This window comes from Chenopodium quinoa, unplaced genomic scaffold (assembly GCF_001683475.1).
Source record: "Chenopodium quinoa cultivar QQ74 unplaced genomic scaffold, ASM168347v1, whole genome shotgun sequence".
Classification (NCBI taxonomy): Eukaryota; Viridiplantae; Streptophyta; class Magnoliopsida; order Caryophyllales; family Amaranthaceae; genus Chenopodium; species Chenopodium quinoa.
The window spans coordinates 1800586-1815811 of record NW_018743574.1 but is presented as its reverse complement, the minus strand read 5'-3'; the positions used below and the strand labels follow the sequence as shown (position 1 = coordinate 1815811).

The 15226-nt window shown below is 33.0% G+C and overlaps 2 protein-coding genes across 3 annotated transcripts; both read left to right on the top strand.

Moving 5' to 3' along the window:
* The first annotated feature begins 2740 nt into the window (after positions 1-2740).
* On the top strand, positions 2741-7206 carry LOC110681944 (gamma aminobutyrate transaminase 3, chloroplastic-like). 2 transcript variants are annotated; one of them, XM_021858128.1, is made up of 19 exons: positions 2741-2953; positions 3288-3408; positions 3489-3573; positions 3671-3743; positions 3884-3981; positions 4237-4329; positions 4438-4511; positions 4601-4639; positions 4722-4810; positions 4902-4978; positions 5071-5145; positions 5340-5387; positions 5543-5626; positions 5721-5808; positions 5896-5974; positions 6075-6165; positions 6286-6364; positions 6566-6681; positions 6776-7206. In XM_021858128.1, the coding sequence occupies exons 2-19, from the start codon at positions 3308-3310 to the stop codon at positions 6854-6856; spliced, it is 1470 nt and encodes a 489-aa protein (XP_021713820.1). In that variant the 5' UTR covers positions 2741-2953; positions 3288-3307; the 3' UTR covers positions 6857-7206. The 2 variants fall into 2 exon arrangements, with proteins under 2 accessions (XP_021713820.1, XP_021713819.1); XM_021858127.1 differs by having other exon boundaries at positions 2743-2994.
* Positions 7207-8459: 1253 nt separating this feature from the next.
* On the top strand, positions 8460-15155 carry LOC110681945 (transmembrane protein 56-like). Its single transcript, XM_021858129.1, has 9 exons — positions 8460-8773; positions 9856-9991; positions 10072-10160; positions 10251-10389; positions 13281-13355; positions 13562-13683; positions 13775-13850; positions 14108-14167; positions 14627-15155. Exons 2-9 carry the CDS (start codon positions 9878-9880, stop codon positions 14756-14758), a joined length of 807 nt encoding a protein of 268 aa, XP_021713821.1. The 5' UTR covers positions 8460-8773; positions 9856-9877; the 3' UTR covers positions 14759-15155.
* Positions 15156-15226: the final 71 nt, after the last annotated feature.

Sequence of the window (15226 nt, the reverse complement as noted above, 5' to 3'; positions counted from 1 at the left end):
TATACCTCAGTAATATTATTTAAACCCCTTGTGGCTCTCTAAAACACACAAAAAAAAAAAAAAAAAATTTAAACCTTGTTAAGTTCACCTTAAAAAAAAAAAAAGAATATTTAGCAAAAATAATTTTACTAAAACAATAATTTCAATTCAGCATAAAGTGAATGGGCCATACAAATAGAGCACAAAATTGTTCAAAATGAGTTTTTGAATTGTACAAATGAATATTGACAAAAAGTTTAGTACTCTAAAAGGATGATTTTTATCTGATTAATTTGCTTGTACTCAAAAATTGATAAATGTCGTAATTTCGCGTGGTTTTTTTTTAGTCAATGAATCATTTACAGTGTTGCATGTTAAGGGCAGCCTTAAGGGTGAACAAAAAAATAGTTCACAATGAGTGAACAAGTGAATGGGTGGCTTAATGGTGATCTCTATAATTGTTCATAGTGAATGGTTGTGGGATCGATTGCTGCTGCAAGCATTTGGACGAATTTATGGATTGTGGGCCCCACCCATTTTTATTTTTTTTTCAGGAAAAAAAATAGAAAGCAGTGGCTGGGAGCGCGCCACTTGGCCCAGCCGCTGCTTGACACGTGTCACTGTTTTAAATAAATCCGTTGTAATTTTGCAACGGATATATTTTACAAAACACAAATCAAAAAAAAAAAAAAAATTACCAACGGCTCTATTTTTTTCCCCTCTATAAATAGACACCCATATTGCTATACTTTCTTCAACTTTGAAAATCCATTTCTTTCTACTATATTTTTCTCTTCAAAAATCCCCTCTATAATTACCAATATTATTATTATTATTATTATTATTATTATCATTTTTATTATTATTATCGTTATTATTATTATTTCCTTTATTATTATTATCGTTATTATTATTATTTTTATTATTATTGTCGTTATTATTATTATTATTAAATTTTTATTTTTTCCATATATAAATTATAATTATGGATGCTAATACCAACCCCAAAACAAATAGAAAGAAGAAAAAAAATTTGGGTCAAAATATGATCCTTCAAGCTCGTTTTGCCATTATTAAAAAGCCGTCTTTGGCGTGGGATACCGACATACTCCACAATATCATGCTCGCCTGCATCATAATACATAATATGATCGTTGAAGATGAACGAGAGACGTATCAAAATAACGTTAATACCAATGAGTTTATGAATGCTGGAGGCAACGCTAATGAGGACACTACCGAGTACCGTACTGATCGTATTGTGGATATCGGCTTATACTTGTCTCGTAGAACAGAGATTTAGGATCAACAGACTCATTTGCAGCTAAAAAACGACTTGGTCGAACATATATGGAATAAAGTTGGTAACAACGAAAACTTAGGCAACTAGGTTTACAACAAATGGTTATCCCTAAGGACATCTTACAAAACGATGTGTAGTTGTTTTTTTTTTTTTAAAATAAAATGTACTAGATTATAGTTGTAGAACTGTAATCACGATTTGTACCTCTTTTTTTTTTGTTAATTAAAATTAGCTGCGTTGTTGTTTAAAAAATATTAATCACAAGAATTAGTTTTTTAAAAAGCTGATAAAAAAATGCGATAATTTCTTAATTAGTAATCACGATTAAAATATTAAATACGTCAATTAATTACATTGACATCGGGTTAATAAATTATAATTATGAAACAAAAAAAATTATATTTACAAAAATAAAATAAGGTGGGGTAGGGAGTATTGATGATGAACCATTGTTTAGTGTTCATTGTTAAGAGTGAATATTGTAAATGGTTTGTTAGGTTGATGTGGATGAGAGAGAAATGGTGATAGTGACCCATGAACCATTTATTTGGGTTCACCAATAAAGATGCTCTAAGAAACAAGAAAAGTATAATGAATGATGATTGACAATTTTGTACGATGAACTTTGTCAGCTTGATATTGTCGTGCACGTAATATTGAACATTATCTTAACAAAATTGTATACGTACCAATTAGATCGAGTTGGTTAATCCCTTTGATATGTTAACACCAATCAACAATTTTCTTCAAGCTTTAACTCGAGATGTTATTATCCTATTGCAATTGCTGCTTACATTTGTTGTTGCTATTAATTGGCGCCATTTCTTTTTATGGTAACACTTAGGGGGTGTTTGGTATGAAAATTTGTACCATAGGAAATGTAAACAAATAAGTGTTTTCGTTCCTATTAGTTTGGTATGAGGTATAAGTAACAAATACCGTTTCCAAAGGGTAACAAAATCCCCCAAATTGTTACCCTTATCCAATTAGCGGAAACAAAATGTGTTTCCTTCCTCAATCATAAACTCCTCAATTTGTTTTTATTTAATAAAGATACCAAACGTATATCAAAGGTAACGTGTATCATTACCTTTCCCTTACTTATATAAATCCTTTCCATTCCGTTTACGGAATCTATACCAAACACCTCCTTAAATTATCACGTAATACCCATTACTTCCAATTATAGTGTTAAGCTCAAATTTTGGTATTGCACAAGCTGTTTAAGTATTTTAATACCCGTCGATTTGATTACATGATGGGAATTAGGTGCGTCTTCTCTCAAAACTGTGACAGTCAAGTCAAGACGGGATTAATTAAAGTCATTGTATTCACATTGCACACTGTATCGTCTGCCTTTATGTGGCTCTCTTTAGTAGTTCATGCATGATGCATAGTAAATTCCTTAGTACGAGTAGACAATCATGAATTCAGATTTTCTTAGAAAACTAAGCTGTCATTTACTTGAACACTTCAACAAAATTCAACATTTACTGCCTAACTCAATCATTAATTGCTTTATAAATTTGTACTAATTAGAATCAAATGTATCATGTTCATTAATACTTCAACATAATATCTCACTGTCTTTTGAGGATAATTCTTGAAATTTCCCTTATTCAAAACACTATACATATATATATCATCTCTCTTTTGAAGATTATACCGCGAATATGAAACATTTCATTCAATCAATCTCTAAGGCAATCTAGGTCTTTGAGTCCTTCCTGCCAAATTTAGAGTCTTATTAGTCCATTAGCAATGCTTGCTTAATGTTTAGTTTACTTGCATGATCATTGTTAACATTATTTCATTTGATAGCATGTAACATTATATATCTGTTTCTGTCAAAAAAAAAAAAAAAAAAAAAAAAAACAGACATATATATGTTAGCTTCATTTGATAAAATTGATTTTTACAATTGACTGGATTATTTAGGCTAGTTGCTCATTTTGTGTACCTTATGTACTCCTGACAAATGTTTGCTGCATTTTCGATTCTGCAGTCGAGTTCAAATCAGAAACAATGAAACATGCTGCCATTTCTGCCCCCAGGGCCTCAAAACTGACCAGATATGCTAGTGCAAGTAATGCATCAGTAGACTCAACTACAGAAAGCAAGAAATGGTACAAATGTAATTCATTTCTAATCATAATTCAGATGATCACATCTCTGACATAAGTTCTGTCTCTATTTGTGGTTTTAGCTTCAAAGGGCATGGTATGTTGGCACCTTTCACATCTGGGTGGCAAACAACCGAATTAGGTCCATTGGTGATAGATAAGTCTGAGGTAGATCCTTGTTCATCATACTTCTATTAACTGTATCATAGTTTCAAGAGACTGAAAGTTATATTGTTGTGCTAATACACTTATTTTCTTCCTGCAGGGTTGCTACGTGTATGATATCGATGGCAATAAGTATCTTGATTCTCTTGCAGGCCTGTGGTGCAATGCCTTAGGTACTGATTGATCTTAATATGATGAAGATATATACCTCAGTATCATTCATTTATGCTGATTTTGTTGTTACCTCGAATATATAGTTCTATTTTGTTGGTTGTGCTGCAACTATGTCTGATGCCTGGACTGAAACTTGCAGGAGGAAATGAAGCTCGACTTGTTGCTGCTGCGACTGCGCAGTTGAATAAATTGCCGTTCTATCATTCTTTCTGGAATAAAACTACCAAAGTGTCTTTAGTAAGTGCTGCATACAGAGTCCTTCACATTCAGAACATGTTACCTTTTGAGTTCTTACTCAGCATGTTATGATTAATAGTTTGATCTTGAGCTCTTTCATAGACTGTAGATTTGGAGTTTCAATATTAGGTTGTTTGATGTTCTTGTCAAGGTCTAATAAATTAGGAAAGCAAGCCTGGTATTTGTTCTGTGCTCTTGACATCCTGCATCCAATTCGAGGAATTGTTTATAGTAATCATTTGGTCAATTCTGCAGGATCTTGCTGAGGAGCTTTTACAGACTTTTACAGCACGAAAAATGGCAAAAGCCTTTTTTGTAAATAGTGGATCAGAAGCTAATGATACTCAGGTAAGTAGTAACTAGTAAGTTCTCTGTGAAGTTTTGTGCTAACATACGCGTTATTTTGTTTATGAGTGTTATCTTGACACGAGGGTTAGGGAATTTGTTTGTGTGCAGGTGAAGCTGGTTTGGTACTACAACAATGCCCTTGGAAGACCTAAGAAGAAAAAAATTATTGCTCGAATGAATTCGTTATTTTTCCATCTTATCTTGTGTAATATCTAATTTTCATTTTAAAGGAATTGATGAACTTTACCCTTTCATTCCTTACATTTGACAGATACCATGGTACTACTCTTGTAGCTGCTAGCTTATCAGGGTAAAGATAAGGTTGCATAGTGGATAACTCAACTTCTTCGTGCTCATTATCGAAACTAATTCTCTCATATTTTTTTTAATAGGCTTCCTCCAATGCATCAGCAATTTGATTTGCCAGCTCCTTTTACTTTGCACACTGATTGTCCTCATTATTGGCGGTATCATCTTCCAGGTTGCTATTGATTTTTCAGTTCAGTGATCAATCTTCGCTTTGATTGTTCTGTTCCTTCTTGGACTTACATGATACACTTCTTCTGTACTAGGTGAAACGGAGGAGGAGTTTGCAACCAGATTGGCAGATAATCTAGAAAATCTTATCCTCAAAGAAGGACCAGAGACGGTATTGAAATGCTATGGATTAGTATTTTGATCTTTAGGTTTAAGTCTTCTATAAAAATTTGTCCATTGATGTAAAGTGTTTTTCTGTTTCAGATTGCTGCATTTATTGCTGAGCCTGTCATTGGAGCAGGCGGTGTAATACCTCCCCCAGCAACATACTTTGACAAGGTTTGTTAGAACTGCTAATTACCTGTTTCAATATGCCAGTGTTGCGTCCTGAGTTTATGTTACAGGATCTGTTAACTGGTTATTATTTGCAAAGTTTCTACTGCAATGTTTACTCCCTTAAAAATCAAGAGTTTGATGCACCATTACTTACTGTATACTGAACTAGTAAAACCGCTTGTATGCCATGTATACAGGTTCAAGCAGTACTGAAGAAATATGACATCCTCTTTATTGTGGATGAGGTATGTTGTACTTGTATATGTTCTCTTTTAATTACATATTTGGACTAGTTTGAAGGGATGAAGAATTAACTATTGTGCTGTTGCTTCTTTACTTTCATATCTTATTCGTATAAGGGCTTATTATCCTCGCTTACTATATATGTTGTCTTGTGCAGGTTATCTGTGCATTCGGAAGACTTGGAGAAATGTTTGGTTCTGATAAATACAACCTTAAACCAGACATGGTTTCCATGGCCAAGGTATGGACATGCTGCTCAATCTTCAAAATCTCGGTCTCATAATAGATAGTGCTAGCTGTAAGTCCTTAGTTATTTATCTCCACTGCTTTTACAGGCTCTATCTTCAGCTTACATTCCTATTGGAGCCATTCTTATAAGCCCTGAAATCTCAGAAGTTATCTATTCTGAAAGCAACAAACTTGGTGTGGATCTATTACAGTAAAATAGTACTTTAGTGCTTTATTGTAACTTGTAAGTGATTAAGGGAATTAATTATGTATTTACTTCAGGTTCCTTTTTCCATGGATTTACGTATTCTGGGCACCCGGTCTCATGTGCTGTTGCACTTGAATCATTGAAGTTGTACAAGTATGATTATCATTAATGTTTTAGGAGTTCATGAACTGTTTACTGTGTGATTAAGGATTATTAACTATTGGTAGAAGTTGATGTTGTCTTATTTTTCTAGGGAAAGAAATATTGTTGAGCGAGTAAGAAACCTTGCACCAAAATTTCAGGACGGAATGAGAATTTTTGCTGACAGTCCTATCATTGGGGAGGTATGTTAGTGTTCTAGTGGTCTTTTCCGCGTCTTTTTCAGTTTAGTGTACGTGATAGAGTGTGCTGTTGCGCTCTGCTAGCTTGCACTTAATAATGTTTTGAGTAATTTTGTGCTACAGATAAGAGGAACTGGCTTAATTCTTGCAGTTGAATTCACTGACAATAAGTCACCAAACAATCCATTTCCTTCTGAATGGGGCAAGTTTCCTGTTTCCTGTTTCCTGTCATCTGTTTCTGTTATAGCCTTATCTATCAGTTGATTTCAGTAAAATTGTTATCAGGTTTACTCCAATCTGTTCTTGGAGCGCGACTGATTTATGTTACGTTATCATCATGCTTACTCTATTCTGTTTTAGCCATCTCTCAGTCCTGGACCTCCTTGTCATCATTGATGTGCAGGAATAGGTACATATTTCGCGACACAATGTCAGAAATACGGTATGATAGTTCGTGAGGCCGTTGATAATGTTATGCTATGCCCTCCACTAATCATCTCTGAGGAAGAAATTGATGAGGTAAAAATTTCAGTTAACTAAAAGAGTTGTTAAACTTCTGTACCATACTGATTTTTAGCAGGTGTTAACATTTTCTGATACAATTTTGCATCAGTTAATTAGCACATTTGGAAAAGCACTTAAGGATACTGAGGATAGAGTGAAGGAACTCAAAGCTCAGAAGCAGTCTAATTGATTAAAAATGAACTACTTTCAAGTTTCAACTCAGAAGAATTGAAGGTGGCCTAGAATTGGCCTTGTAATCATTATTGTAACAACAATATATAAAAGCATCATTTCCCCTTTAATTATCCTTTTTTACTGGTCTCGTCTAGAGTTAATAGTTGCATAAAATCCATTATTTGAAATAATTGCAATTTTTTTTATGTATAGCGTAGTACATTAGTAACTTTACTGAAGGATTGAAGATCAGGGTCTCTTTGTAAAATCCTATTATATCTTTAATGTTGAGAGATAAGAACAACGAGAAAATAAATTCTAAATAGAGGAACTAATTAGTTTGGTATTAAGACTATTAACCCAAAAGCTAAATGTTACTCCATGAATATGTAAAATGCACATGCATACATGTGTGGAGAATGTGTATAGTGATTACTAAAATAAAATCATTTGCTTTGCTTAAACTCAACATTGAGAATATAAATGCCTACATATTATATGCTTTTCTTAAGTTGCATTGAGACATGTTCCTCCAACCTTTCTCAAAAAATTGGATGATATCTTGGAAAATTGTTCTACTCCTTTTACAATAATTTTTTGAGGTTATATAGTCATTTGATAAATCTTAATCTTATATACTTGTACTCCGTATAATTTCTATAAACTATATATGTTGGCTTATTCATTGGCACGTATTATTTATCCTCATAATCCACGCTATAAAGTAATCCCTAATTAAATCTTGCTTGGTTAGTGAACGAGTAAATGAAGCAATAAAAGTGACAATGAGAGCTTCACAATAAATTATTGAAAGATATTAATTATGTAGTACTCGTTTAAGTTTTTCTTAAATATTTAGTCAGCTTATTCATTCTTTTCTAACACCATCTACAGCCCTACATTACATTCTAGCTCTTTTTTGTTTTTTCAGTCACACACATTTTACATGTGATTGATGTCAAGAACAACAAACTTAGAAACCTATAATTCAATTAAGAGAGGCACAAAGAGTATGAGCCTATTAAATTTCCAACTTGTATGCCATTAGACGGATTTCTCAATACTTTACACTTGTTATTTCTCAAATTAATGTAATCTTTAATTCTAGGTTTATCTAATTTATTATATTACAAATAAAAAGTTAGGTTTTGAAAAAAATATGTTGAAACAAATCAAACACAATCTTTCGTGACTATGTAGTATGTTACAATTAGAATTTATGGTCAATATTTCAAATTCTAAACACATTATCAATAGTGTCAAGAAATTTCAAGATCATATTTATCAAAGTAACATGTTGGCTATGTGCTGGTAAAAGATAACAGAGACTACATAATAATTTTTAAAAAAGATGAAGTATATACAATTACTTAACTTTTTAGCAACCCAATTTCTATTCATTCAATTTCAACTTAAATCTCATTTTCAAATGACAAACTAACTTAACACAAACGACTTTCTCCATTTTCTATTAACCGCAACAAATGTACTCTGTAATTTTTACACTATTCACATGCGATACTCAAAATCTCGAGTCAATATCTTGACAACAAACCCAGACGATATATATAGTATACAGTTGGTCTACCTTTTGTCCTCTTTCTTAAGAAAGATATGAATATGAATAATAAGGTCAAGTTCTCATAAATTCACAGCAATAATTACTCATGTCACCTTCCGTACACAATTTCATATAATCATCATTAAATAAATTCATATTCATAAATATTAATTCATTTTTCAATATTTTCATCTTCTAATTTTTTCTAGATTCTTTAATTTTTCACATAATCTTTCTCTCATTTTTCATACTTGTATAAATACATAGATTCTTCTTCTTCTTCTTTCATCAACCCTTTAATTTCTCTCTCCTGTCGCAAATTTTACATTCTAGAATCTTCGAGGAAGTTCGCTAATTCTCTCTCTAATTCTGGTAATCATCTTTAATCTTTGCTTTGATTTTCTGCAAATTTTCTGTTGTTATTTTTCTGAACGTAAAATAAGGTGATGATTGTGATGATTTTGTTTATTTATTGGTTGCTTTTTTCTGGAAAACGACATTCATGTGTTCTTGGATTTTTATTTTTATTTTTAATTTATTTTTGGAATGATGTTTGTTGTTATTGTTAATTTGTTAGCATGATTACTGTTGATTATGGCAATGTACTTTATGAACAACATTCTTGAATAATTTATTTGATGCTGAATTTTGCATATAAATTGTTAGCATTTTGATTATATTGTTCGTTTTGATTAGTATTGCTTGCATTTTTTCGCCGAATTATGTGATGTATTATAATTTGTGTTGTTTGATTTGTTAAACCTGAAATTTTGTTCAAGATTCTTTCTATTAAGGAATTTTTGATGATTGATTCAAAAAAAAAAAAAAAAAAAAAAAAAAAAGGAATTATTGATGATTTTAGCAAGAGCTGTATCAAATGAAAGATAATTTACTAATTATGTCAGGAATAATTACATGTCATACCAACTGATTCTATGATTTTGGCAAAATGTTGTTGTTAGTGGAATCGTGTAAGGAATTAGTTTTTGGAAATTGTCATTTTGTGACTACTGTAGATTTTACAGTTTCTTTTAGGGGGGTTTTACCCTATGTCAAGAGTTATGTGTCCAACGAGTTGATTCAATGATTATTGAACGACCTGCATCTTTCTTTCAGCGAATTATTGCTGTTACAGGAATCACATGTAGGATATGAGGAATTAGATTTTGTAAATGGTCATTTTTTGACTAGACATTACAGTGTCTTAGCGGGGTTTTAATTCTATGCCAAGAATTATGTGTTAAACGAGATTTTGTATTGAATAATGAATACATAGTATGATAGTGTTTTAAGACTTGTAACCCAATCCCATTCTTTCAGCAAACTGTTGTTAGTGAATCATATGTAGAATATGTGGAATTTGATTTTGGAAATGGTAGCTCTTTTGTACTTTTTTAATCTATGTACAAGGTCACAAACACTAATACATGATCCTTGTTGATCCCATGACAAAGTTCTTGGAAGTTCCATATTGCTATGACGATAACAGACTACCAGAACTGGGTCACTCAGCTTTCAAAAGAGTATCAGTTTGAATATCCATGGGTTCCATTTACTTCTGTATTATGTGGTATCTTCGCCTGCAAACTGGTATGTCTTCTTTCCCCCTTTTAAAGAGTTCAGTGTCTCCTTTTTCTGTTCAATTTGTTGAACTGACCATCTTCTAATAGGTGTATGATTTGTCTCACTTAATCAATGGTATCTGCTTCAAGCACTACTCTACCCTTCCAAAGATTAAACAAATTGAATGGGACAATAGGTAACTTTCCAAATGCTTTATTGTTGATTAATGTTAAGCAGTTCTCTCCATAGCTTCCATTTTATTTACTTGAATTTTGAATATTTGCAGGGCTATATCAACTCTGCACGCAATCTTTGTTACAGCTGTGTCGATTTATTTGGCATTTTGGTCTGATCTTTACTCTGATGACCTACAACGGGGGTCCATCCTATTTCGAAGTTCAACGCTGTCAACATTTGTTTTAGGGGTATTGTTCCCAATCTTTGTAGTTTCTACACCTATCAAACTCTTTGGTGGTCTTGCTTTTCTTTTCCATTTTCTTGGAAACTCTGGATTGAATTATATGCTTTATCTCTTCACAGCTTGATTATTTTTCCCATGTCCTTTCATTGATAGTTCTGTTGGGGCCAGGTGACGGCTGGGTAATCAGCCATTCACTGATATGCCTTTTGATAAATATCTAGGTTTCTAGAAATTATTTGGTCTGCATTGAGTAAAGTGTTGATTTCTGCCTACACACTGTGTCTGCTATATGGATGCTGCAAAAATCAACTTTTTAAATTGATTTAGTTTTGATAGTGGTCTTTCTAGAATTCGTGTCATATGTCACTGAGGAGAGTTTAGCTTGAAGAGAAGCGGTATATGATCTGCACGTAGCTTTATGTCTAGTAGGGAAGAATTCCTAATAAGTGTTGTTTGGAATCTAGAAATGAGAGCTGGAAATTGATCTATCTACAAAGAGTACAAACTATAAAACTCCTTTTTTTTCTTTTCTTTTTTGTTTTTTTTTTTGGGGGGGGGGGGGAGTGGTGGTGGTGGTGATGAATAGAATGAATACCAAATTTCCAGTCCACTGTTAATACATTTCTGAAACAATTATAATCTTGTAAATTTTTCAAACCAGACCCTGAGACTGTGCAGATAGGTAAGGCAATACTGTAGCCTTCACCAAACCTCTTGATTATCCTTCTTTTTCATTTCACCTTTGCAGCAGAATCCTCTTTACTTTAATTTGGCCTAGGTGAGCGGAACATATCTGAGTTAAAATGAGCCTTGAAGGACCTTTAAAATTAATGATGTCTTGGTTCTTGCTATGGCTTATGTCGAGCCTCTTTGTTTGGTTATCTTTACTTTGGTTTCTTGCTATGGCTTAAGCAATGTTACATGAGAGCTTATAACTCATGCAATGCTATTGGAACAACTGGGTGATTGATTTAGTATTGCATAATTAGATCATTAGCTGCAAACTTATTCTGGTTAGGGGGTTCAGGATTCTATTTTCCTTGCATGGCTTTCCTGAGCAGTTGGAATTTGACCATCTATGCACCTTAGGTTCTGTGTATGATGCTTTGGAAAGCACAACAGTCTTTAATATAGTCGAGCTGTTTTTTATTCTTTCAGTTGAATGCCTCTCCAGTCACTTTCCAAAGTAATAATTTTGGGATTCAATCCGTCTTCTCATGTGTTAGTCATTATCTCGATAGTAACAATATCACAATGTAGGACCGGTTTGGAATTGAAGCTCTTTCATAATTTGAGATTGTTAGCTTTTTATAGAGAATGATTCTCATGAACCCTTCAGGGTTTTAAAAATATTGAATTTTAATGTAAATGGTTTTTGACTGTAGTGGTCTACTTAATTTGGGCTGGAAGTAACTCAAACCAATTGCAAATGGGGCATGTGCTTATACTTATTCACAGGTGCTTACCTGTTTGACTCTAAAGACATCCATTTGATGTGAATTGGCAAGTTATGGATCTATATAATAAGCAATAAATTGTTCCTGAAGAGAATTTGGGATTTTGTTTTTTCATGATAGCTAGAGAATGGGAAATTGAGCCTCAATCAAATGAGGATAGTTTCTCACTGTTTATTCTTGAATTATTGCTTTGTAGATCTGTTGTGCATACATGTTTACTGTTCATTGACGAAAAAGTGCCAGAGTGGTGATAGATTATCTTAAGGCAAAACTGGTGCATTCACATTGCAAAATTCTGAAAAGTGAAAACTCTAAATTATGTGGTTGAAGGCTTAAAGTCAAATTTATGATATTCAGAGTTGTCAATAAGGTTCAGCTGAGGGTTATTTATTTTTTATTTATTTTTAAATGCTACATTGAGGTTATAGGATGCTTCAGGACATGGAATTTCCCATAGCATTTGTTGGTACTGTCATTATTTGCTATATACGGGAATCAAATATGTTTATTTGAGCAGTATAATTTGTGTAGGAATCATCTTAATTTTCTGGTCATTCTCCCCTATTAAATTAGATCCTGAAGTTTGCACTAGTTTTAACTCTAAGAAGATTGTATTAGGTCTAATAAGCATGAGCGTACATGTATTATTTTGGTAAATCTTATATGTCAAGATTACATAGCCTCCTTTCAGCTATTAAGTGCTGTTATTCTGTTAATGAGCATAGACTCGTTTGTCAGCAGTGCTAGTTTCCACAGTGCTCCTGAGGGTTATCATACCTGAAGTGTGATGAAGCTAGCAGATAGCAGCTTCCAGAAGTTAAGGGTGTGTATATGAGATCCAATAGCATACCTTAAGCTCATCAATTTAGTCCATTAGTTGAGTTAAAGGGATGGCTGCTGGAAAGAATTAGTAGTATTTAGTAGGCCCTTCTAGTATATGATGAATTAGTGTGGAGGTGATGATTGAACTGTGGACTCTATTGATTGAGACTATAGCCCTTAAGGATTTCAGAACCAAATTCTGTACTTATATACTAATTACTAGTACCGTTTAGAAGCATTGTAGAGAAAAATGAGAGTTAAGTTGACTTCAGCGTTCTTTGTGATGTTGACACATTGATACTATGCATTTATGAGGCAAGAACTATTCATATGGTGTAGATTTTGAAAGTTTTTTGTGGATAGTATTTGGACACTGTGTAATTGTCTTCTTTGACCTATCACCTGGTCAGAAATTATTTACTACTTCATATGTGCTTGTCATTTCTGACTTGTGATGGCGTGGAAATGGGGATCACTATATGTGAATATATATGCTCATGGGAGGATTTTTTTTTTCTCAGTTTTATCAATATAATGCGTCAACTTGATTATATTCTGTTCTTGTCATACTGTGGTAGAATTTCAAATTTATGCTGTGTCTTGTCTACATTGACAGGTTTCAGTTGGATACTTCCTTTCTGATATTGCCATGATATTTTGGTTTTATCCTGCTTTAGGTGGAATGGAATATGTAAGTAATACCTTAACTTTATGTTTCACCTTATATTGATGTATCAATGGAATTTAAGCTAGCTTATTAGTTTAAGCTGCTAAGCTTAAAGAAAGCAACAAATACTTGAGCATGGAGGACCAAATGTTGTTGGTATCATGTTATTTTTTTTCCTAAAATTTAAAGAGAAAAAGACATATTTTTACCCATATAGTTCATCTTTACAGGTGCTTCATCACGTTTTGTCAACGGGAGCACTAGCATATGCTATGTTGAATAGTACAGGGCAATTCTATACATATATGGTTCTTCTTTCTGAGATAACAACACCAGGGATCAACATGAGATGGTAACTCTTTTATCATTTTGTAATCGTGTTAATCAGGAAAAATCTGTTTTGCCATTCCCTTGTATATGATGTGAAGCTTTTGTTGCTGAAGGTATCTCGATGCAGCTGGGATGAAAAAATCCAAAGCTTATGTTGTTAATGGAGTGGGTATATTCTTGACTTGGCTGGTGAGTACTGAGTACAGTTGTTCTTGTTCACCATTTTCAACAAATACTTGACCTTTATTGAAATTTAATCATTTTCAGTTGTTCTTGTTCACCATTTTCACTACACTGTCAACATATATAGTTTTGTATTGTCTAGAAAGTAGAAACTGAACTAAACTGGGATCATGTTATGGGTTAGATATGTAAACTAAGTTGGTGACATTTGTGTGTAGCTTGTCAAAACTGCTTCCTGAAATTTTTTCTTTACTCTGTTGCAGGTTGCTAGGGTTCTTTTGTTTATGTACGTGTACTTTCACATCTATTCGCATTATGATCAGGTAAAGTAGTGATTCTCTTGTAAATTCATACTCTTATGTTTTTCTGATGCCATGCTTATCCTGTCTTAATAATTATCCATGTACCAAACGTAGGAAGATTTTCAAAAATTAATTTGAATTGTTAGATACAAATAACACACAGCTGGTTCATGTTAGATGAGATTGTGGCACTAAGGTTGGATTTTACTTAATATTCTCTTCTGACAAGGCAAATTTATCTTAGAGATTTTTAAAGCTAATTGATTTTGTTGGGTAGTGTCCTCAAATGAGGAATGGCAGTTTTGATTGCATACAATTATACGCATGCAACCATGAATAAAGCCTAAAGTAGTTTCGGAGTTACATATATCATACAGGCTATAGATAGTGTATATCAGACCAATTGACTTTAGTTAACGATACTTTTGTAATTTTGTTACATCATTCTGTCGTTTAATGTCTTCTTTACTTGTTTTTCAGATCAAGCAGCTGCCACGCTTTGCATATTTACTTACTCTAGGTGTCCCGTGTGTGATTGGAGGCTTGAATCTGATGTGGTTTGCAAAGATTACGAAAGGAATGATTAAGACATTGACTGCTAAGAAGGATTAATATAGGTCAAAATTGCATTTGTTACTCTGCAACTCTGTGCATACTCTTTGTAAATGGTATAGAAGGTAAATCAAAATGAAGCTGACTGATATCATACTGAAGCAAAATCTCTAGCAGGCTGGGTATGTGATAGAAGACATTCATAAACTGGTGCACAAATGAAACAGGATCGGTGAATATGCAGTGGTATTTTGTATGAGTTACACGATAAGAAAAAAAAATTGTGTATTCAAACAGAATTTCTTCTGATACATCTTTAACACTTGTATATCAACATTGGATGTATATATGTATAGACATCCTCATATGTAGAAGCTTGGTTCATCTTGTGAAACGAAGTCCTTGTGGTTCTGAAAGCATAAACCGGTACTTCCTACAGGTAGCCTAATCCAAATAACTGATGATCTTAAAATGGTCTGATATCCAAATGATCAGACATGGTTTATTTTGAGTTTATGACATATTTTG